This window comes from Falco cherrug, chromosome 12, assembly GCF_023634085.1.
Source record: "Falco cherrug isolate bFalChe1 chromosome 12, bFalChe1.pri, whole genome shotgun sequence".
In the NCBI taxonomy this organism is placed as follows: Eukaryota; Metazoa; Chordata; class Aves; order Falconiformes; family Falconidae; genus Falco; species Falco cherrug.
The window spans coordinates 14,105,561-14,125,533 of NC_073708.1; the positions used below are offsets into that span (position 1 = coordinate 14,105,561).

Here is a 19,973-nt window from a genome sequence, read left to right on the forward strand (position 1 = left end):
AAATTCATTAAAATATTCAACTTTATTAACAGTATATTTACATTTTCTTTTCCTGCTCTTGGTCAACCATGGTGAATGTTCAAAGGTAAAAAAGCATTAAGCAATAACCACAAGATGAAAACATTTTAAACCTATACAATACTTTATACACAAATTTATACAAAGGAACACTTAAATAATACAACTGGACACAAAAATATACACTTTTAGAGAAATTCACATCAGTACTTGTATAAAGCTCTCTTCTGTACTAAGGGTCCTGAAAATTTAGGACTAAAACATTAGCTCTGTAATGCAAAAGGGTTATTTGTGACAGTCCTCAAAGGCCACTATATAGCACACTGACATATTCAAGGCTATCAGCTTATATTTCAGTCTGTGTATTCAAGTTTTGAGGTCCTTTATGATTACGCAAACATCAGAAATATAGTGGTACAATAAACGGTACTCAAGAAAGCAGTTTTAGAGCCAGTATTAAAATCTGTAGGCTCAAAACACCCACTTAGTATTTAAACAAGTGTTTGATACTACCGTTTATTCAAAAATAGAAAGAGTAAATGCACTTACATAAAAATAACTTTTACTGTTCAGCAAGCGTGCTCATGTGATTTTTATATTAGTACAAACTTAAAAAAAACCCCTGCCATATGACCTTTAAAATAAATGATACCAATTCACCTTCTCCCTACTTGAGTACATTTACATTAAGGCTTTGAATCATCTGACCCAAGATTTTACAGCATTAAAATGAATGGGTCTGCATGGATGCTAGTATGTCTCACTGAGACTTAGCACGACTAGAATTAAAGCTCACCACCTTAAGGAACAGAAGGACACATGCTCATGCCTTGACTCTATTCTTTGTCTCCGAACTAGAATGTAAAGTTTAGTAGTAACAGTATTTCCTGGCAAGAGATGAGTATGTAACCGTTTTGAAAAGCAAATTACTAATTCAATGGCGACGTCTTTGGAGAAACTTCCGGTTTTAAATTCCTATGGACTTCATGCAGAAAGCTACTTCTTAAGATTACCTTAAGAAATTACATTTTGATGGAATTGGAATGTGTATCCCAAACTGCTGATGCAAAATAAGTCTCAAAGTTCTCCTGGATTTTTGTCATACATTTGTATCTTGCAGTAATGGTTCTTTAGCTTCACCGGGAGCCTGCGGACTGTGGGGATGGCCATGGCTGCCACAGTGTTTCTTCCAGTTGCTGGATCGTACATTTAGGTTGGTGTGTTCGGGAATAAACAAGGCAACAAGTAGTGCCAACAGCACAGAGCATGCTCCAAATAAGAATGGGGGTCCAGGAATTATAGAATTCTGAAAGCAACAACAGTAACACCACAAAGTATTAACAAGCCTTCAGACACATGGTTACAGCCCACAGCTAACTGCACAAGGCTCAGGAGCAACTCTGTCTCGCTATGCTACCCAGCGCAGCGTTTGTCCCCTGCGGACAGAGTATTGCATCCTAAGGCTCCGGAGAGGGAGCATATGATTCCCATTAATGCTGCCCCACTTCCTTTCCTAGCGTGAATCCTTCCTGCTTAGCTTCCTCAACAAATTAATTATTAGGAACTAGAAAAAAGAATACAGAGAGCTTGGTTAAAGGGCAACAAAACAAAAATGGATGACATGTGAAAGGAAAATACAGTGTCAAGGAGACAAGAAACAGCACGGGATGCTGCTGGGACCAGTCCCTCCTTCCCTCCATCTATTCTCTTTACAAGGGTCAGCAGCTGTATCTATTTGAAAGTTAACCTCACCCGTACCGCCTAGTTAAAACCAAGCAAACCCATCAACAGCCCTCCCCCGGAGTGATTCAAGAACCTCTGTTTGTTATGCTGGCTAACTGTAAACGAAGCATAACAAGATGTAACACAGCATCATCTCAAGAACTGGTGGGCGCACAGTCCCCTCCCAGTTTCTTTGGAGTCGGTAAGTGAAAGAATACCTGCTGCAAATGGTATTGTGTGACGACGCTACCTCCTGATGGCGATTCAGGCATGGGGAGTTCACTCAGTTCGACATGGAATATATAGAATATAAAACCATAAAGTGCTGGTCCCAAACCATTGCAGAGTCCTCGAATTCCTGTTATCATCCCTTGAACAACACCTGGGAGAAGCCAAATACACCGTTACCGCGCTATTTTTAATGGATCAGCAAGGCTCTGTTCACCTTTGAACCGGCACGAGCAGGGAAGTGGCTCTAAATGGTGTTGCGCTATGGGTAGCGATACACGGGGGCACAGAAAAGCCGGTACTGCAGCGCACGGCGGGTGGTTTTCCATCTCCCCGTTCGGCACAGAGTAGTCCTGCCCATGCCGTGCTCATTCAGAGACCGGTACGACACTTTCTCACACAGGAGGGAAAGCGCTGTACGCAACCCGGACAACTAAGCAAGTCTGCTAAATATTTTGCTGCAGATGGGACCTGTTCAGCGTTTTCCCTCTGTGCCAAACACCGCAATACACACAGATCACAACTTCCAAGAAACTTGGATTGTAACATTTTGTGACCTGTGCTGGTGTACGGGCTGGTCAGTGCCAAGATTCAGGCTGATGGACCAGCACGATGATGACACCCTGACACGTCTGTCTTCACGGGACTCCAGACTAGAATGCAAAGTACTGGGACAACACCTACCCTGTTGGTCAGCGTCAGCAGTTCGTGAAACCAGTGCGCTTACAGCCGGGAAAGTAATACTGGACATGGCCGCCACCGCACCCGCTGCCCACATCATCCTGCAAAACACACCCAAAGTAATGGCTCTGCATGGACAGCGCTCATATGTGTATGTACACGTACGTGTGCTCACTCATGCTTAAGTATCTCCCTTTGATAAAGGATAAAATGCAGGAAAACACCGTATCGTTCAGATATCGAAATGAAATTTACATACCATGGTTCTGATCCAAAGCCATACCACGCAAGTTGTAGTATTTGAAATCCTAGACCCAGTAGGATGGTATTTTTATTTCCAATGGATCGCATAAGTAAACTCAAAACTATTGTCTGACAGGGAGCAGGGGGGAGTAAAGAAAAAAAAAAAGTAACATTTTATTCTAAATATTAAAAACATGCAAATAATATATTAATTTTAAAAAGCCCAGTAAAATTCTCCAAAAGCAGTAGTTGCCAAGTATCCAGGAGCCAAAAAACCAGCAGTCATTTAGCAAGTAATATGACCAACTGCCGCCCCTTCTTCAGTGCACAAGGATTGAATTTTCCCAGCACAATATGCCTTGGATATTAATGAACCAAACCCTGACTGGCAAGCTGCTCTTTTTTCATCTACGTTAAAGCGGGGTGTTAATCAATTGTTAGAGACTTAGAAAAACAGCTGCAGAAAAGGTGAGTCAGGTTTCTGCAAGCTCTCCACAGTGCTTAGTGCTTTCAGAGTTACCAAACCCATGCTGTATGTAGCAGTAACTCACCTGTGCGATAATGGAAAGAATCCCAAGGACTGCTATAAATGCTGCAACACTTTCAGATGAAAATCCCATTATCTGTATGAAAAAAAGGCAGTTTGATTATTAACGGTAAACCATGTACTATGACATCACAAACATAGCACACAATGCAGTAGACTGGTATTATTCAACTCCTCCCTAACTTAGAAAAAAGGTTCTTCAGGGTTTGGTTTTGTTGTGGTTTTGGGTTCCCCCCCCCTTTTTTTTTTTGCCATTAAATCAAGTAAGTACACAAAAATAAAGGGGCATAGATAGAAAACAAGTAAATGGTTCCCTCAAAGAATAAAAAAACCTCGTTTAACATAGTGAACCTCATGGTCCGAGAATGATGCAAAGAACTACATAATAGGAGAAACTGTTACTTCATAGTCTCTCGGTTTGTCTCTCTAAAAGAAGACAATAACAGAACAGCAAGTGACTTAAATCAGCTGCTGGAAGCTTTTAAATTATACTAGTTATCTGCACTTTCTGTATTAATAAAAATATTTCAGCAACACTGAAGACTTCCCTATAAATTTCTGTTCATTTCAAAACTTTAAAGTTACCTGTCTGAGGTATAGGAAGAAGCTGGAATATTGACCTGCCTCTGGGAGGTAGGAAAGAAAGACTGTTATGCAGATTAGCAGCACAATTGAGTCCTGGCCGACCTTCTTCAGTGACTGTGGGGAAAAAAAAAAAATAGAAGTATTGTAAAACGTTCAGCCTTCATATTCAAAAAGCATCTCTAGTGTGAATCTGAAAAGCGTGTCAATTAATGCAGCTACTACGTGGGACCACCAACACATTCCCTGCATGTTTAGCAGGCTTGTTGGCCAAAGTATTAGCAGCAACACAAACTTAAACCTGAAAAAAGATGGGCTTTGTTCTTCAAGCCTGAAACATGGTAAATTCAGTCTTCCCTGTCTCAAAAGCTCAACATTTAAAAAGTAACAAAATATTCCATATTTCAGTAGCTTACTGCAAAAGGGTCAGCCTGTTCCCACGAAATGGGTGCACCCCAGGACGCTGGCCTCATCTTCTCTGGCAGCGATTCTGGTACAGCAACAAGAATAAAACAAATGTCTAACAAGGCTATTGCTGTAGCCAGGACCACAACCAGGCTGTCTCCGTAGACTCGACCAAGGTAGGCACCAATAGCGGGGCTGGTAACTAAACTTGCCGCAAAAGTTGCCGAAACCTGGAATAAATAACAGATTTTCAGTTATATGGTCAACAACATTATTGCCCACTTAGCATTTTCAGGAGTCTACCCATTTTAATCAGGCAACCATTAAAAGTAACCTTTTTCCTGTGACACTCTGGCAGCATCTGTGTTATTTCAGACAAAGGTTTTCCAAAAATATGGGGGTTTTTTGATAACTGGACAGCAATGTGAGGCTCCCAGCACTCTAGTATGTACCGACATAATTAGGTTTAATTAACTATACAGCATGCTGGTATCTCTGGGAAGCGATGAGCTGCGTTTAATGCTCATATTAGTGAAATACGCGATGCCTGTTAAGAACAACACGACATGTATCAAGGGCATATTTAATATGCTGGTTAATCCAACTGGGTACCGTGGGTCTTCACAAAGAAGTTTCCAGTTAACCAGCTGCCCTTGTTGTGGAAGATGTTAACTTAAAACTGAAGGAACTTTCTCGGCATATCTCAATCCCTGACGTATACAGGCAGAAAGAAACTATTTAGTTCTATACCCATTGCTTCTGGCTCTTGCTGCTGAATATGACAGTGGATTCTGTCACTTGAACACAACAAATAATTCCGCTAACCCACAACACGCAGGGCTGGGAAGGCTCCTGAGACCTGGCAGGTTATCAAGAGGTAACGCAGCAGCGGAGGCCAGAGGTAAGAACTTAAAGCAGACAAGTTTTGGCTACATTTGTTCTGAAATGAAGTGCAGTGACTGGAGACAAGCAGAAGTAGTCAGGATACCATACAAGGGCACTTCCAGCATTAACCAGGAGCAAGGTTAGATTTTTGAGAAGATGACAGAGTAGCACTAGTGTGAGAAACAATGGAGCAATAACCAAAGCCTCTCAAATTACATCATTAACACCGATAATAACTGCTAAGACACACATCTGAAAGACAGCCTTTAACACAGTTGTGTTTTGTTTAAGTTAGATAGTTAAGTATCAAGAGATACAGGACTGGATGACAAGAACAATTCAACAGAAAAACCTTACTCCAAACTAAAACCGACTTGCCCCAGAAGAAATAAACCCGCAATTTTGAAAAGCTCTGCCTACTGATGCTTTTAGTCCTGAATGCCACAGGAACAGAGCCAGAAAAATACATACCAAACCATAGGCCATGCTTCTTTCATGTTCTTGGGTTATGTCTGCTACATATGCAAAAACCACAGAAAACGTCACCGCAAAAACTCCAGACACGGAGATAACAGCGAAGTACCACCTAGGAACATTATATATATATATAAAAAAATAAATCAGAACAGCTAAATAGAAACAGAAAGTCTGCATTTACAATGCAAATACGGTTCAACAGTAAATCATCTTGTCTAGCTTTCCCTGACAAATACTAACTTGGATAAAGCCCCTGTGAATGTGTCCCGGTACAGTTGTGTAACTCCTTAGCGCACTGAGTACAAACAGCCTAATTTTGTAACACTGTAGAAAGCTGCTGCAAAGAAGTTACTTCTGGGAAAAGAGGTGTTAGGCTAACTCCCGCTGGATGCCTACCACCCACAGCAAATTAAGAACTTCACTATTTTGAGAAGCTGGTCATTGAGAGTCGCAACATTAGCCGAATCTTTAAGCTCTAGACACTAGCACTTGTCATTTGAAACATTAATCTACACTTAGAAAGAAACTACTCCCCAGCAAAGGGATTTAGAACCCATGAGCAAAGCGTGTGAGCAGAGAGAAAACTGAAAAGGCCGACAGGGCTACCCGCACCGCTGGCTCTGCCCTGCGTCACTGCCGCCGGGGCTATCCCAGCTGCACCCTCGGGCACAGCACCAGGCCACCAACTGAGCCGCGGCTCAGGCTCCACCTGGGAACGCAGGTGCCAGTGAAGAGCTCACTGACGCGCGCACAGCCTGAGAGCTGATGGGTTTTACAACCTGAGAAAGTAGAAAACTGCAGCAACATTTTAGGGTACGAATGGTTACTTCACGCACTAGCTAGCATTAGGTAAGGCTTTCGCTGCTGCATAGGTGGTTAGCTTTTGAGTAACAGGGCCACAGCACAGACCTACACCGTTTACTGCCCAGCGCTCTCGCGTCTTTCGCAAGCGTGCTGAAGTAGGGAGCGGGGCCTGCAGCACAGCACAAACCCGGCAGCTCCTGCAATCCTGGCCGAAGTGTGTGGCCTCACAGCAGCCACTTCAGCGTGACTGTCCTCCCAGCTCTGGCCAAAGTAATACAAGAGCCTCAGCCTTCCACAGAGCACAAACAGTACCTTACCAACGATGCTACAAACCGGCACTATATAGCAACCTTGACCAGAAATGGCAAACCTAGTGTGAAGAAATTTACCAACCATGGGCTGATCTTCATCAGTGGTATTGGCGCACAGGTGAAAAACACTGTTAGCAGCAAGAAGGACTTCCGTCCCCACACGTCAGACAGGGCACCTATGAGTGGGGCACTGAGAAACGATAGTAAGCCCTAAATGAAACAAAACGTTTTAAGTTAGAAGCAAGCGGTTAGAATTACGGTAGCCAACCATACCGCAATATGGTAGCAGCCTGGGCTCTACTTTTATTAAAGTCTGATGACCATAGGGCAATGCAAAGGCAATACGGTCAAGCATTATTGATCTTCTATCCCATGTCTGATTACCTTAAATTTGAGATTTGTTACCTCAGAACTACACAAAATTCAAAATATAGATGATCCAGTCATATTAGCAGCTTTATAAACTGTGCTTTATAGTTTTATATATATAGAATTCACATAAATTTAAGTAATAGAAAATATCCTGTTCAACTCTGGAGATCATCCAGTCCAACCCCCTGCTAAAGCAGGGTCACCTGGAGCAGGCTGCACAGAATTGTGTCCAGGTGGGGTTTGAATGTCTCCAGAGGAGACTCCCCAGCCTCTCTGGGCAGCCTGTCCCAGGGCTCTGTCACCCTCACAGTAAAGAAGTTTCTCCTCACATTCAGAAGGAACTCCCTGTGCTTCAGTCTGTGCCAGTTGCCCCTTGTCCTGGCACTGGGCACCACTGAAAAGAGCCTGGCCCCATCCTCCTGACACATGCCTCTCAAAATATTTGCAGACACTGATAAAACTCCGTCTCAGCCTTCCCCAGGCTAAACAGCCCCAGCTCTCTCAGCCTTTCCTCATAAGGGAGATGCTCCAGCCCCCTCATCCCCTTTGTAGCCCTTCGCTGGGCACCCCCAGTAGTTCCCTGTCTCTCCTGAACTGGGGAGCCCAGCACTGGACACAGTGCTCCAGATGTGGCCTCAGCAGGGCAGAGCAGAGGGGCAGGATCACCTCCCTCGACCTGCTGGCCATGGTCCTCCTAATGCCCCCAGGGTCCCACTGGCTCCTTGGCCCAAGGTCACACTGCTGGCTTGTGGGCAACCTGCTGTCCTCCAGGACTTCCAGGTCCTTGTCTGCAGAGCTGCCTTCCAGCAGGTCAGCCCGGGCCCGTGCTGGTGTGTGGGGTTGTTCCTCCCTGGGTGCAGGACCCTACGCTTTGTTGAACTTCACGAGGTTCCTCTCTGCCCAGCTGTCTAGTTTGTCCAGGTCCCACTGAATGGCAGCGCAGCCTCTGGTGTACCAGCCACTCCTCCCAGTTTTGTATCATCAGCAGGATTGCCGAGGGCGTGCCCTGTCCCTCATTCAGGCCGCTGATGAATAAGCTGAACAAGACTGGAGCCAGCACTGACCCCTGGGGAGCACCGTGAGCTACAGGCCCCCAGCTGGACTCTGCGCTGCGGATCACAACCCTCCGAGCCCTGCCGTTCGGCCAGCTGTCAATCCACCTCACTGTCCAGTCACCTAACCCGCACGTCCTGAGTTTATGTATGAGGATGTTATGGGAGACAATGTCAAGCCAGTGTCACCTTACCTTTACTCCTTGAATTAGACCATTCATTAGAAATGTGTGTTTTGGGAAGGTTTCATGCAAAACCTGGAGAAGAAATATGAACACTGTCACTTACACAATATTAACTATGAATATTGCTCATGATGCAGCCAACTTCAACAGATGCACACCCACAGCAGTTTTATAGTTTCACATAATACGGAGAAAGGAAAAAGAAAAAAAAAAAAAGAGACTAACCACAAATAAGCCATTTAATCTTTAATTCCCATGGGAAGTGCTTTTGAGATTTTAGCTTTACACCTGACAGAGGGAGGCCTCAGCTCTCTCAGCACTTTGGGAAGGATTCTTGTCATCCAACCTCAGTGTCTGAAGTCTAAATAGACCACACAGAACCGAGAAAATGGGTCTCAGACCAGACTCTGCCCATTACTCTATCATCTGTAGGGGGCTGGGGAGAGGCCAGAGAGGCATCATCATCCTGCAGCGCCTCTCAGTTTGGTGAGCGGAGCCTGGATGGGCAGGTTAAAGCAGGCCCCTTTCTTGGTCTGACTCGTGCTACGTAAGATGGATTCCACTCAGTGACCGACGTGCTGTTTATACCCAAGAGACTGTTCATGGTTAACCTCAGCTTACAGGGCCACACCAAGACTGTGTTTTAGGTGGACTTTGCTTGGAGATCTTTAAGCCTTTGCTCCTTTTAATTTGTAAGGATGTGTCACTTTTGAAGATTAAACCCAAACGGAAAGCAACCAAATAAATGAGAAAATAATTTGGTACAAACACATTGGTATGACTGTCTTGCTAATCACAGGGAAGCTTTGACCAGTGTAACAGGGTCCGTGTTCTGAAGCTTCTGTTTAAAGCACAGCCAGGTCAGCAAAGACCTTCTACGTGCACACACACACTTGCATAATTTTACCAAATTTCAAGCATATTTTTGTCCTTACATTTGTCATGTTTCAGCTTTCTGTAGTGTCTTGAAAGGAAGATAATTTCATTATAGTCTTACTGGTTTCAAGTCAGAAAATATTTACATGTAAGCTTGAGTGTTAGCAGAATCGCACATAAACAGCTATGCTGCATCATTATGTTGCTTTGAAGAAATAATTTGGAAGTCCTGATTCCATGCAAAAATACAAAACTTTTCATTTGCACAACAGAGCAGCTCAGTGATACATAATTTTCATTTAATTCAGAAGACGTTCAGTGCCTTTGCAGTGATCGCCCCATCTCCCACACAGCAAGAAAAAGATTAAGGGTATCACTTACCACAAGAGTGGGCGCCGTCAGGAGTCCCCAAGCAAAAAACTCCAGGAAGATCACTATAACAGCGTGGTAGACACTAGGTGAACCTATTCCTTGAGGCTAAAACAAGAGAAAAAACAAGCGATTTAAACATCTCATAATCTACCAGTCATGAGAAATGCATCTAACGCTAAAAATAGAGGGATTCAGAAATGAAACAGGATTCAACACATCAGAATACAGTTATTCAAGCTAACTGGTACTGAGTGAAATTCCTTTTTAACCCTTTGTTGCCAACATCCTGAAAAGTCTTAATCCTCCACAGAATACAAAGTGCGCTCCCATCTCAAATTAAAAAATAAACCTTTTGTACTGCCAGTCTGGGAAACAAGGATGCCACTGCAAGTGGAAACAGACTGTTCTTTGGAGAATTAAGTTCCTTTTCCTCAAGAAAAATGCTTACGCGCACACAACGCTCCATGAAAATAAAGTTTTCATTATTTCAAAACACAGCAGTGTTCACACTCAGCTACCCCAAAGTCTAATTACCCGGTCTATCAAACAGCTTTATCGTACTTCTGTTACTAAAAGGCACCATGGCTACGTAAACTTTGACAGCTCTAAATTAGGGAAGAAAACCATAAGCAATGAATGCCAGAAGTGAATCTCAGGAACAGCAGTGATTGCTTCCTAAATACTGAGAACAGGCCCATTAGATGCAGTGTGCTTCAAATGTAGGAAGAGATCTGGATAAAAGATTTGAAGTAAGGAACATTAAACTCTTTGGTCATTTAGTATAATCATAAGTAGCTTTTGAGGAGAACAAAAAGCACAGGTGGGACAACCTGCTCATCTCACATACTCTGTAAATGCTACCCTGTCAAACAACATGCCACAGGTCTTCATTTGCAAATTGAGGAAACTGCACTCATTACTTTCATATGAAGGTAGCAGGAATAACTCATCAGAAATCTCATATGCATTCTTCAAGCTTGGCGGGGCTGCCTTAACATCTGCTTCCCTGGCTTTGTGTGAAGGTGAGTTACTAACAGAGCGGCACCGATTTGATCAGACCTAGGAGCACTTAGGTTAAGGTCCTCAGCTGCCTCTCACGAAGGCTCGGGGCGCCTTACCAACGTGCGTAAGTATCTGATGGGAGGGAGTAAAGACAACACAGCCGGACTCTTCTCAGAGGCATCAGTGACAGGACTGGAAGCACACACAAAAACAGGAAATTCTACTTAAACTTTGCACAAAAGAACCCCCTCTTGGAAACAGGTTGCCCAGTGAAGTTGTGGAGTCTCCATCCCCCAAACTTGACTGGACACGGCCCTGAGCAAACTGTTCCAGCTGACCCTGTCTGAGGGAAAAGAGGGGGCAGCTAGAATCAGGTGCCTTCCAACCCCAAACACCACAATTTTTAAGTTTCGGTTAGGTAATACTTGAGTCTTTCTTTTATTACAAGATTTGTGCAAGTCATACACAGCTTTTCTTTCCAGATTCTAGTATTTCCAACAAAGGGAAAAAAGCCCTAAGCCTTTTGAGCAACTGTAGGAAATAAATACAGAAAACCACACCGGCCATTCACCCCTACTGCCAGAAAAGGTCATAATTTTCAAAAGGAACCGTATCAATATGTAAAAGGTGAGCTACAGAAGTACCTTAGCACTGTGCTATTTTTCTTTCCCCAGCTCTCTTCAGTAAATACAGATGTACCAAACAGACACTGTTGCAATTTTTTCAGCCTGTTCTCTTAAGAAGGTAAATTAACAGTCTTTATCGGTACAGAAAGCAGCTATAATTATCTTCACTTCCCACAATTCCCTTCCCTTTCCACCCACAACCCTTATTTTAGTTTTGGGTTAAAAATTTGTCCAGCTCTGCGCTGAGCTGTTTGGCTCAGTCTCACACAGAACATCAGGTTTATTCTTATAGTCCCCAGATTCCTGTCAAGTTACTGTCTCATGACCCCCCAAAGGTATTTATTACAGATGGTGAGGCAGGGCTCAAAAAGCATCCCTGTGCCTCCAAGCACCGGGGTCCGAAGCACCTCCATTCTGTTCACATACAGCAAACCCAAGCTCAGCAGCCACGCTACCTGGTCCAGTTCTGGGCAGCTACTCAGAGATGACACGCACAAACCAAAACAGCGGAATGAAACCAGTGGCTGTTCTGCACAGCTAAATTGTTGGCAATTTGAGAGACAAAGTGGGTGACCGCTGCCCTCTGCCATGTCATCCAGCTGTACGCAACCTGATCAGCTGTTTCCATTACATTGGCAGAAACAAACAGAAGTGACATTTAGTTCACTAGGGTTAAACTTCCTTGCTTTCGTGTTGCTAATGCTCATGTATCATTGGTAGTTATTTGTTCTTATCTATAAAAAAAAAAAAGTAATTTAGTCATATTTAGATCATAACCTCTGTAGCTATTTTTAAAGATGGTTGCAACTATAATGGAGCAAAAATATTCCGGAGGTGGAAGAAAGGGAAGGAAATTAGTAAGTGGTTACATTACAATGCATTAAGATGTATTATGTGCATTCAGCCCACAAGAAACAAGTGCTAGTCTGATGTACATTCCTAACCCAACACGTACAGTGCAGGTGTTTGGTATCCAGCCCTGTCTTACTCTACAAACCTGCCCTGCTGCACTTTACAAACTGGCTAATGTAGCGTAATGTAATGTAATAACCTAAGCGTAACCAAATCAGGAGGCCTTACACCTGGAGATTAAAGATAGGGAGCCTTTGTGCGAACAGCCTGCAACTAAGATGTTACAGTGAGAGTAACAGCAACCTGTCTCTGCAACCACGTAGCCAGAACACGGCGTCCTTACGGTTGGCAAAATCTGTGGCACAAAATTGTGCTCCAAGAACGCCCCTTTCCCTAGACAGAGAGAAAATGTATTTAACATTGTGTACTGTCAGTCATACCAGTGATAGAAAGTATCTATGCCAGGCAACCCAAAGAAGACACATCTGACAGCAACAGAGTAACTATCAAAGCAACAAAGGTATCAGATACGAGATCACAGCTGCGGCTCCTCCGCGGGAAAGGAAAAAGGCACCGAATGAAGTACTAGGCTCTGATTCTCTCTAGCATTGCCCAGGCGTACCTCCTAACTCACTTCATGGCTGCTTCAAAAACGCGTAATTCTTGCATAAGATGAATTCCAAGCGGTCATAAAGGAAGGCAAAATTAAGAACAGCATGGAAACCACTTCACTGGTGTTACTGCCTTGCCTTTGGTGAATCTGGCAACGCACACTTGAGTACACACACCATTACATATTTTTTTCCCTGCAATACAGCTACTAAGCTGCAAAGAGAACAGCACAAAAATGCCCCCACCCACCGACTCACCAAGGGGACCCAGCATAACCTGCGGCAGGGGGACAGGCTTAGCAAAGGAAATTGGGTGGGTTTTCCCTTTTGCTCGCTTTTTTTCTTGCCACGTAAGAATCAGTAGTTAAGTGACATTAAATTAAATTAATGGAAGCTCCCCATCAGTAAACTTTTTGTCTGTGACACTGCCTCATTAAACAGCTGTATATATTCTTGCCAGCAAGTCACACAATTTTCTTTGATGTCAGTTTCAAAATAAACCAATTGGGCTGGAAACTGCACACTTAGATGATCGATTAGTTACTGATTTGCCAGTTGGAGGCATTCAAGATATGGGCCGTTTTCATTTACCTGTTCCCCATAATATCACATAACACATTGGGTAAGCAAAGAAACTAAGGAGACTGAGCACAGAAGGCTAATTAAATGTTTCAGCAAACACTAAAAAAAAAACCCAACAACCAAGCATAAAGCTTTTGCTGTCATGATAAACAACACTCTGCTACATCAGACTGTATAACTTTAAAATTTTATTTAACAAATTCTCAAAACATTTATTTGAAAGCAGCAAATATCACAAGCTGGTACTTCTTGTTATCTAACAACAATCTACATCCCTTCAGGTAATGTTTATAAGCCCGTTTCCCCACAGTTTTAGAAACAACTGAAAATCATACAAAACTGATGCAGTTTTGGACACTGCTTTTGAAACTGGTGGGGAAACACTGAATGCAGCACCATAAGTACCACTGAATGCAGTTATTATATCATCCTGTTTCCTTCCTTGGCAAAAGAAAGTTAAAGCTGAGAGAGAAAGGAAACTTGCAAGTACACTGTATTTAAATCAGCGATTACTACAGAGAGAAATTCTGAAGCCTTGTGTCCCACAAGTGACAGCATTTACTCTGCTTCAGTTACTCATTCTAAAATATTTGCATTTAACATTTGTACAAGGTAATCTCATGTGTTTTCCCCTTAACAAAGAGTAGGAAAAAATGTCCTGGAAAACATCAGCATCCATCACTGGAATTAGTTTTGCTTCTTACCACTGAGTAATGCAGTTGATGACTGGTTTGATGAACAACTATAGTGACTCTGCACCTCCCTCTTCTCCATTACTGTTCCAAAAACACAAACCGAAGGGCCACCGCCACCGAGCCTGTCAAGATGTCTCTTTATTTGAAATAATGACACTGTATTTAGAAGAGCGCACATCAAAGCTACACCATGTTACCCAGCAGAAACAAATCCTGGGGTGATGACACACATTGGAAGAGACGCTACACATCAGTCAAAAAGCACCAAGCTCCGGCAGCCAAAGCACTCAACAGCTTCCTTTCTTTTTAAAAATTATGTATTTAAGAGGAAGCATGACGGCGGCAGGGAACTGCAAACCACCTCTTCCAGGCACCCTTTGCAGGGCTTCCACGATGCAAGGCCCTGCCCCACTCGCCGGCCCGCTCTCAGGGGTTACGGGGCGCGGGGGGAGAGCAGGCCGGGCCCTGCCCCCCGCAGCGCCGCTCCCTCGCCCCGCTCGGCCCTTCCCGCGCTCCCGCACAACGGCCCGCCCGGGCCACCGCGCCGCCAGCCGCGGCCACCGGCTCCTCCCTCCGCCCGGATTCACTTCGGCCATTCCGCTGCCGCGCCAGGTGCAGACGCGCCGGCGGCCGCAGCTGCCCGCGCCCGGCTCCTGAGGCGGCGCTCGCCCTGAGCGCCCCGAGCGCCGGCACGACGGGGCCGACCCGCACGGCCGCGCCAGCCGCACGGGCGCCCCTCGGGCCGCGGAGCCCGCGCCAGCCCGCCGCGTAAAGGAAACCGAAACCCCGGCACAGAGCTCAGCCCGGCGCCGGGGCCGGCCGCGGCCCGCTCGCACGCCGCCGCCCGAGACCCGCGGGCCCCCCGGCCCCCCGCCGCACCTGCCGCGGCCCCCGCCGCGCCCCCCGGCCCCGCCCGGCCTCACCGTCCCGCCGTCCTTAATGATGATCTTCTTGGCCAGCATGATGCTGCGGTTCACGGCGCGTTTCTTCTTCTTCCCCCCCTGGGTCATTTTACCATCCTACCGCCCCGGGGGGGCGCGGCGGCAGCAGCGGACCCTCCCCAGCAGCCGGGCCTTCGCCTCGCCTCGCCGCCCCGCGCGCCCGCCGCCCCCGCTCACGCACCCGGCGCCATCTTGGCCGGCCGCCCCCGCGCGCAGCCGCCGCCGCGCATCACGCGATCGCCCCATTGGCCGGCCGCCGGTCACGTGCGCGGAGCGAGCCCGGCCCCCGGCCCCGCCCGGCCCCGCCGCGCCGAGCGCCCCACCGCCACGAACGCGGCCGGCCGCCGGTGCAGCCCGTGCCCCGGCCCCAGCAGCGCGCCCGGCCGCAGCGCCCCGGGCGGGCCGGCCCGTCCTCCTGCGCGACCCTCCCCGGGTACCCGCCGGCCACCCCTGCGCCGCTGCAGGCGCCCGGCTCCCCCCCGGCCCGGCGGCACCGGCTCCCCGTGCCCCTCGCAGGCCCGGTCCCCCTCAGATCCCGCAAGCAGCGCCTGCGCCCGCCGCCCCGGCCGAGCCCCGGCGCTGTCTCCCCCCGCTCCCTCTGCCCCGCGCCGGCCCAGGGCCCGTTCTCAGCCGGTGTACCCGAGAGGCGTTTCCAGAGCGCAGCACGCAACCCCAGACACAGCTCGTCCAAACCCAACCCGGAGGCGCCGCTTTCTCACTCCCAAGTGTTAAAACTCACAAAAGTTTTAACACGTTTAAACGGGCAGGCCACTTGGGGCCCCGGTTTACCACGCAGCCCGCACACAGTAAGGTAATGGGGATCCCAAGGCATCGTACCCACTGGTGGTGAAAATCTCATAAAAAATTGCACTAGTGCTATAAATTTTTATGCGGCTTACAGCCTAAATTTACTCACTGCTGATACCTGGCAGCACTAAATGGAGCAACACCTGTCCACATCCAGTGCCGCTACATGCACCACCTCAGACACAGCTCTCCACGGCCATATCCACATACCAGCCTTTGCACTTTTTTTCACTCCATCCTCTATCTTCCAGCCCCCTTACTGCACATTCCTGCCTCCCCCAAAATCTCAGCCGTGCATTAACACCTTCCGTGTCCACACCAACAGCGGCTGCCACGCTGCACCTCAGCCCTGACGTGCGGGCCTGTACTGGGGCTCCCTCACCGCGCACACCGCTGTGCCAACACAGTAAGATCACATGGGCTGAAGCTAAACTCTTAGCCTTGAGACCAAGCACCCTTTTATGTCATCATATTGCAGCTTTTAAGGAATTCAGCATTTCACGAGGCTCAGCCCTGCTCAGGCCTACAGGTATACGCTGGCCTTGCTGTGGGACAAAGGCTCTAGTTCATGACACAAAGTGTGGATCTACCCGGCTACACACAGGGGAAAAAGGGTGTCGCAGCCATTGCTATTATCAGTCATTTGTTACAAGTCTTACTAAATTATGCCAAGTACGTGACAATTCTATTCCAGGGTTTCTCACCCCTTCTACTTGAAAAGGAGAGGGGTCTAAAATTTTGGCATGGCTTCCAGTCTGCTTGGGGAGAGTGATGTTACACTTCGGCAGGAAACTCAGCACACAGACATGTAGGTGACATGTAAGAAACTCACGTAAAAAAGTTAACACAACTACATCTCAGCAAAAACATTTTGTAACTAGACTGACTAAACAGCTGGTTTTCTATCCACACCTTTATATTAGACCAACCCCTGTTACTGATGTCATTGTCCTCCCAAACAGTACCTCTTAAACATCCCGTTTGCTCACGTAGGCTGAGCAGATAGTTCAAGTTAAGAATTCCTAAATTTAGACTAAACTCTAGATAAGTATGACTTGCTTTTGCTGTCATGAATTTCAGCCAGCTACACGTTTCGAAATATCAAACTCCACTTACCTATGTAAATCCTGACATAATCCACTCTGCCATTATTTAACTGAGAGAGAAATTCCTGACATTTAATCTCCTGAAGAAGAGAAACAAAAATTGGCCGTTACACCTAAATACCCATAGTGTTCAAACTTCTATACAAAGTAAATGCATGATGCTACCCGCTAGCTGCAGAGGACCATTACCATCTTTTTGGAAGCAGAATCAAAACAGAGTACTTCTGATGTCCCCAAAGGAAACCCTTGACTCCAAAGCACAGACAAATGATGGTTTCAATTAAGAGTTCTACAGACTGCTTTCAGGGCAAACTCCAGGACCACTGTCTCCTGCATCCCAGTAACTCTGTACCAGCTATGCTCCTTTGGTTAGTTGATTAATAATTAATATCTGTCACCTAATGGCCTAAAAGTTTCAGTTTAAATCATGCTGCATGTGATCACTAAGATCAGAGTGGAACTGACAAAAAGAAATGACAGAAATGAAGTGTCCTGAAAATTATTCCTGCATAGCTGGTGAAATAACCTGATTTTATTATATACATCTCTGGAAAGGACAGGGAAACATGTTGTCCCCCATCTACAGCAATCTGTTTGTGAATTCCGTTCAGGTCTCTGACATACTGTAAATTATGGATATACAAAAACATCAGCTTCTAAATTGTAACGTGAATCAACAGACTGCATTGTATTTTAGAGCGTACATTGTACTGTTCACTACTGTCAAAATTAAACACTTAAAACGGGGCAGACTTGTGGCAAAACTTTTCTACAAAGGATCACTGTGCTTTACAATTGCACACCATATATATATATATATATGACTTGGTACTTGACAGCCAGACTTCCCCTGCCACTCCCAGTTCAGAAACCGCAGTCCTGAACCAGTAGATCAGGGTTTTCAGACCAGGAGAGTGCAGAGACAGACAGTCACAAGAACACTGCTCAAATGCAATTCACAAGAAGTCACAATACAGTGGTCAAAAAGAAGCATGTCTCAGTCAAAATCAAACTTGTGGCAAAATTCAGTAGGCTGTAAGTTAAAAGGTACTATCAACAAACTTCTTACAATAGCCTTCTGGACTTTATAGAAAACTATGCCAAAAATTACATTCTGAAATAATAAATATTTATTAAACTACTTTTATTTCTGCTAAAATATGCATAAGGCAAGCCTCTCCATTTACAAAGCTCTCCAACAGTTTTGTATCATACTCTTAATAAAGACAGTGCTTAATTTTAACTACTTTATTACTATAGCAACATTAACTACACAAACGGGAGAACCACCCCCACCCCCCCCACCCCCCATATTTTACCTCAATATGGATTAAAAAAAAGAGACTATATTAGTTCATGTAAGATGCACTCCATGTTTCAGCACTGTTAAACCAAAAAAAAAACCTGTTTCCACACTGCCTGGCAACAATATATTAGAACTGTATTCAGTGTAATCACACACAAATAACAACATCAACATATAAAATATCCTCAGACTACTTTAAAAATTTTCCTACAGTTTTTGAAGATATGATTTATATTTGGTTTATATATTTAAAATTAGATTTAAAACATATTGACAATACAGACTAGCTTTTAACAATCTAAAGAGGTGTTATTCATGGCTGCAAATATAAACATATGCATATAAGCAATTCTTACTGAGCTACACGTTGCTAATGAAATTAATATGGCTAATTACAGTCAGAATGATGACGGAAGGTTGAACACAAGAATTAAAAATGTCGTGTTTACTTTTGGATGCAAATGTGCAGCAGACATTCAAAAATGAGCATGGAATGGCACCTCAGGACAGATTTATTTTTTTTCCTCTAGAAAGAGTTATAAATTCAGCTAGCAGGAAATAATTAGAAAAATTTATAAACTCAACTGAACAGAAGTTTGGATTCACAGTAACGACAGCAGAAGATATCATCTAATTAATCCCACGTATTTTGTTGCATTTTCCCCTGCATTTTTTCCAGTAAAAATATATTAATTCTAGATATATAAAAACATAGAATGAGCTTACCTGGAAAGAGCAGAACTCTTTAGTAACTTCCTGTGGAAAATAATCAGCATTAAAAATTTAAAGAACCATGAAAACAAAGGCAAAAAAAAAGCACTTCTTGGACTTTCTTTCTTACAATACCTGAACACCACAGGTGATGAAACACTACCACATATATGGTATAATGCCAAGTTATAGATAAACATTACCTTTCTAATACACACAAAAAAACCCCCTTAATGTTTTTTAACATCTCTTTCTTACACATCATGGATTTCAGGGAAGAAAACAATGAATAATTTCCCTTGTTCATAATATGCAGCAAGAAACACTGTCACCAGGAGGAAAATGAGCAACAACTTTGAATTTGGGAAATGATGATTACTTAAATAGAACAGAACATGCAAGACCAATAAGGAAATATATTAAAATATGCAAGTTACTGACAATGAAAACCAGAAGAAAAAGCAACATTTCATTTATAAATTTTAAAAGAATTCAACAAAATCCATTACAGTCTTTTGAATTACAGCCATAAAAATGTTAGGAACAAAAACCAATTATGTATGTCTAAAAATCTGAGAGGACTGTATGAATAACTGCAACACAAGCACATGCCACCAAAATAAGACTTTTTTTTGAGGAAAAGTAAAACAACAGTTTCTAAAAAAGTTACAGTAAAAAACCCAAGGTGTTATCCTGTAGAAGCCAGATCCAGAACATTAATTTACCCATTATTAAAGCAAACAAAAAGGGAAGTTTCTTATAGTTTATCTAAAACAGAGAAGTTGAATAGAACTATAAAATTATCTGAATTCTTTGAGAAAAAAGATTGGGCACTTGTGGATAGCACAGAAATACAGTGTTTAAAAAAAAGTTTATCTTTCTTTATTAGACTCAAGATTTTTCACCACTGAACTACTGATTTATTTTGCTTTGAAGACAGTTCTAAGTTTATTGTTATTTGACCATTTATCACG

General features: G+C 44.4%; 1 protein-coding gene across 2 annotated transcripts; it reads right to left on the minus strand.

Moving 5' to 3' along the window:
- Positions 1-3: 3 nt before the first annotated feature.
- On the minus strand, positions 4-19,270 carry MFSD14A (major facilitator superfamily domain containing 14A). Of its 2 annotated transcripts, XM_055724164.1 has the most exons (13): positions 19,015-19,270; positions 16,993-17,062; positions 9,770-9,865; positions 8,522-8,584; positions 6,986-7,113; positions 5,783-5,897; positions 4,438-4,656; positions 4,025-4,138; positions 3,444-3,515; positions 2,909-3,021; positions 2,653-2,750; positions 1,959-2,122; positions 4-1,324 (listed from the first exon to the last, which is right to left on the minus strand). In XM_055724164.1, exons 4-13 carry the CDS (start codon positions 8,546-8,548, stop codon positions 1,118-1,120), a joined length of 1,257 nt encoding a protein of 418 aa, XP_055580139.1. In that variant the 5' UTR covers positions 8,549-8,584; positions 9,770-9,865; positions 16,993-17,062; positions 19,015-19,270; the 3' UTR covers positions 4-1,117. The 2 variants fall into 2 exon arrangements, with proteins under 2 accessions (XP_055580139.1, XP_055580138.1); XM_055724163.1 differs by lacking the exons at positions 16,993-17,062; positions 19,015-19,270 and adding an exon at positions 15,052-15,284.
- Between the last annotated feature and the right edge of the window lie 703 nt (positions 19,271-19,973).

Bases quoted from the DNA above. Each gene is read 5' to 3' on its own strand.
- MFSD14A (XM_055724163.1), bottom strand. From the start codon at position 15,138: ATGACCCAGGGGGGGAAGAAGAAGAAACGCGCCGTGAACCGCAGCATC. The intron at 5,898-6,985 runs GTTGGTAAATTT...TAATGTTCCTAG, and splicing joins CTGATGAAGATCAGCCCATG to GTGGTACTTCGCTGTTATCT. The intron at 4,139-4,437 runs GTAAGCTACTGA...TTTTCCCCACAG, and splicing joins AACAGGCTGACCCTTTTGCA to TCACTGAAGAAGGTCGGCCA.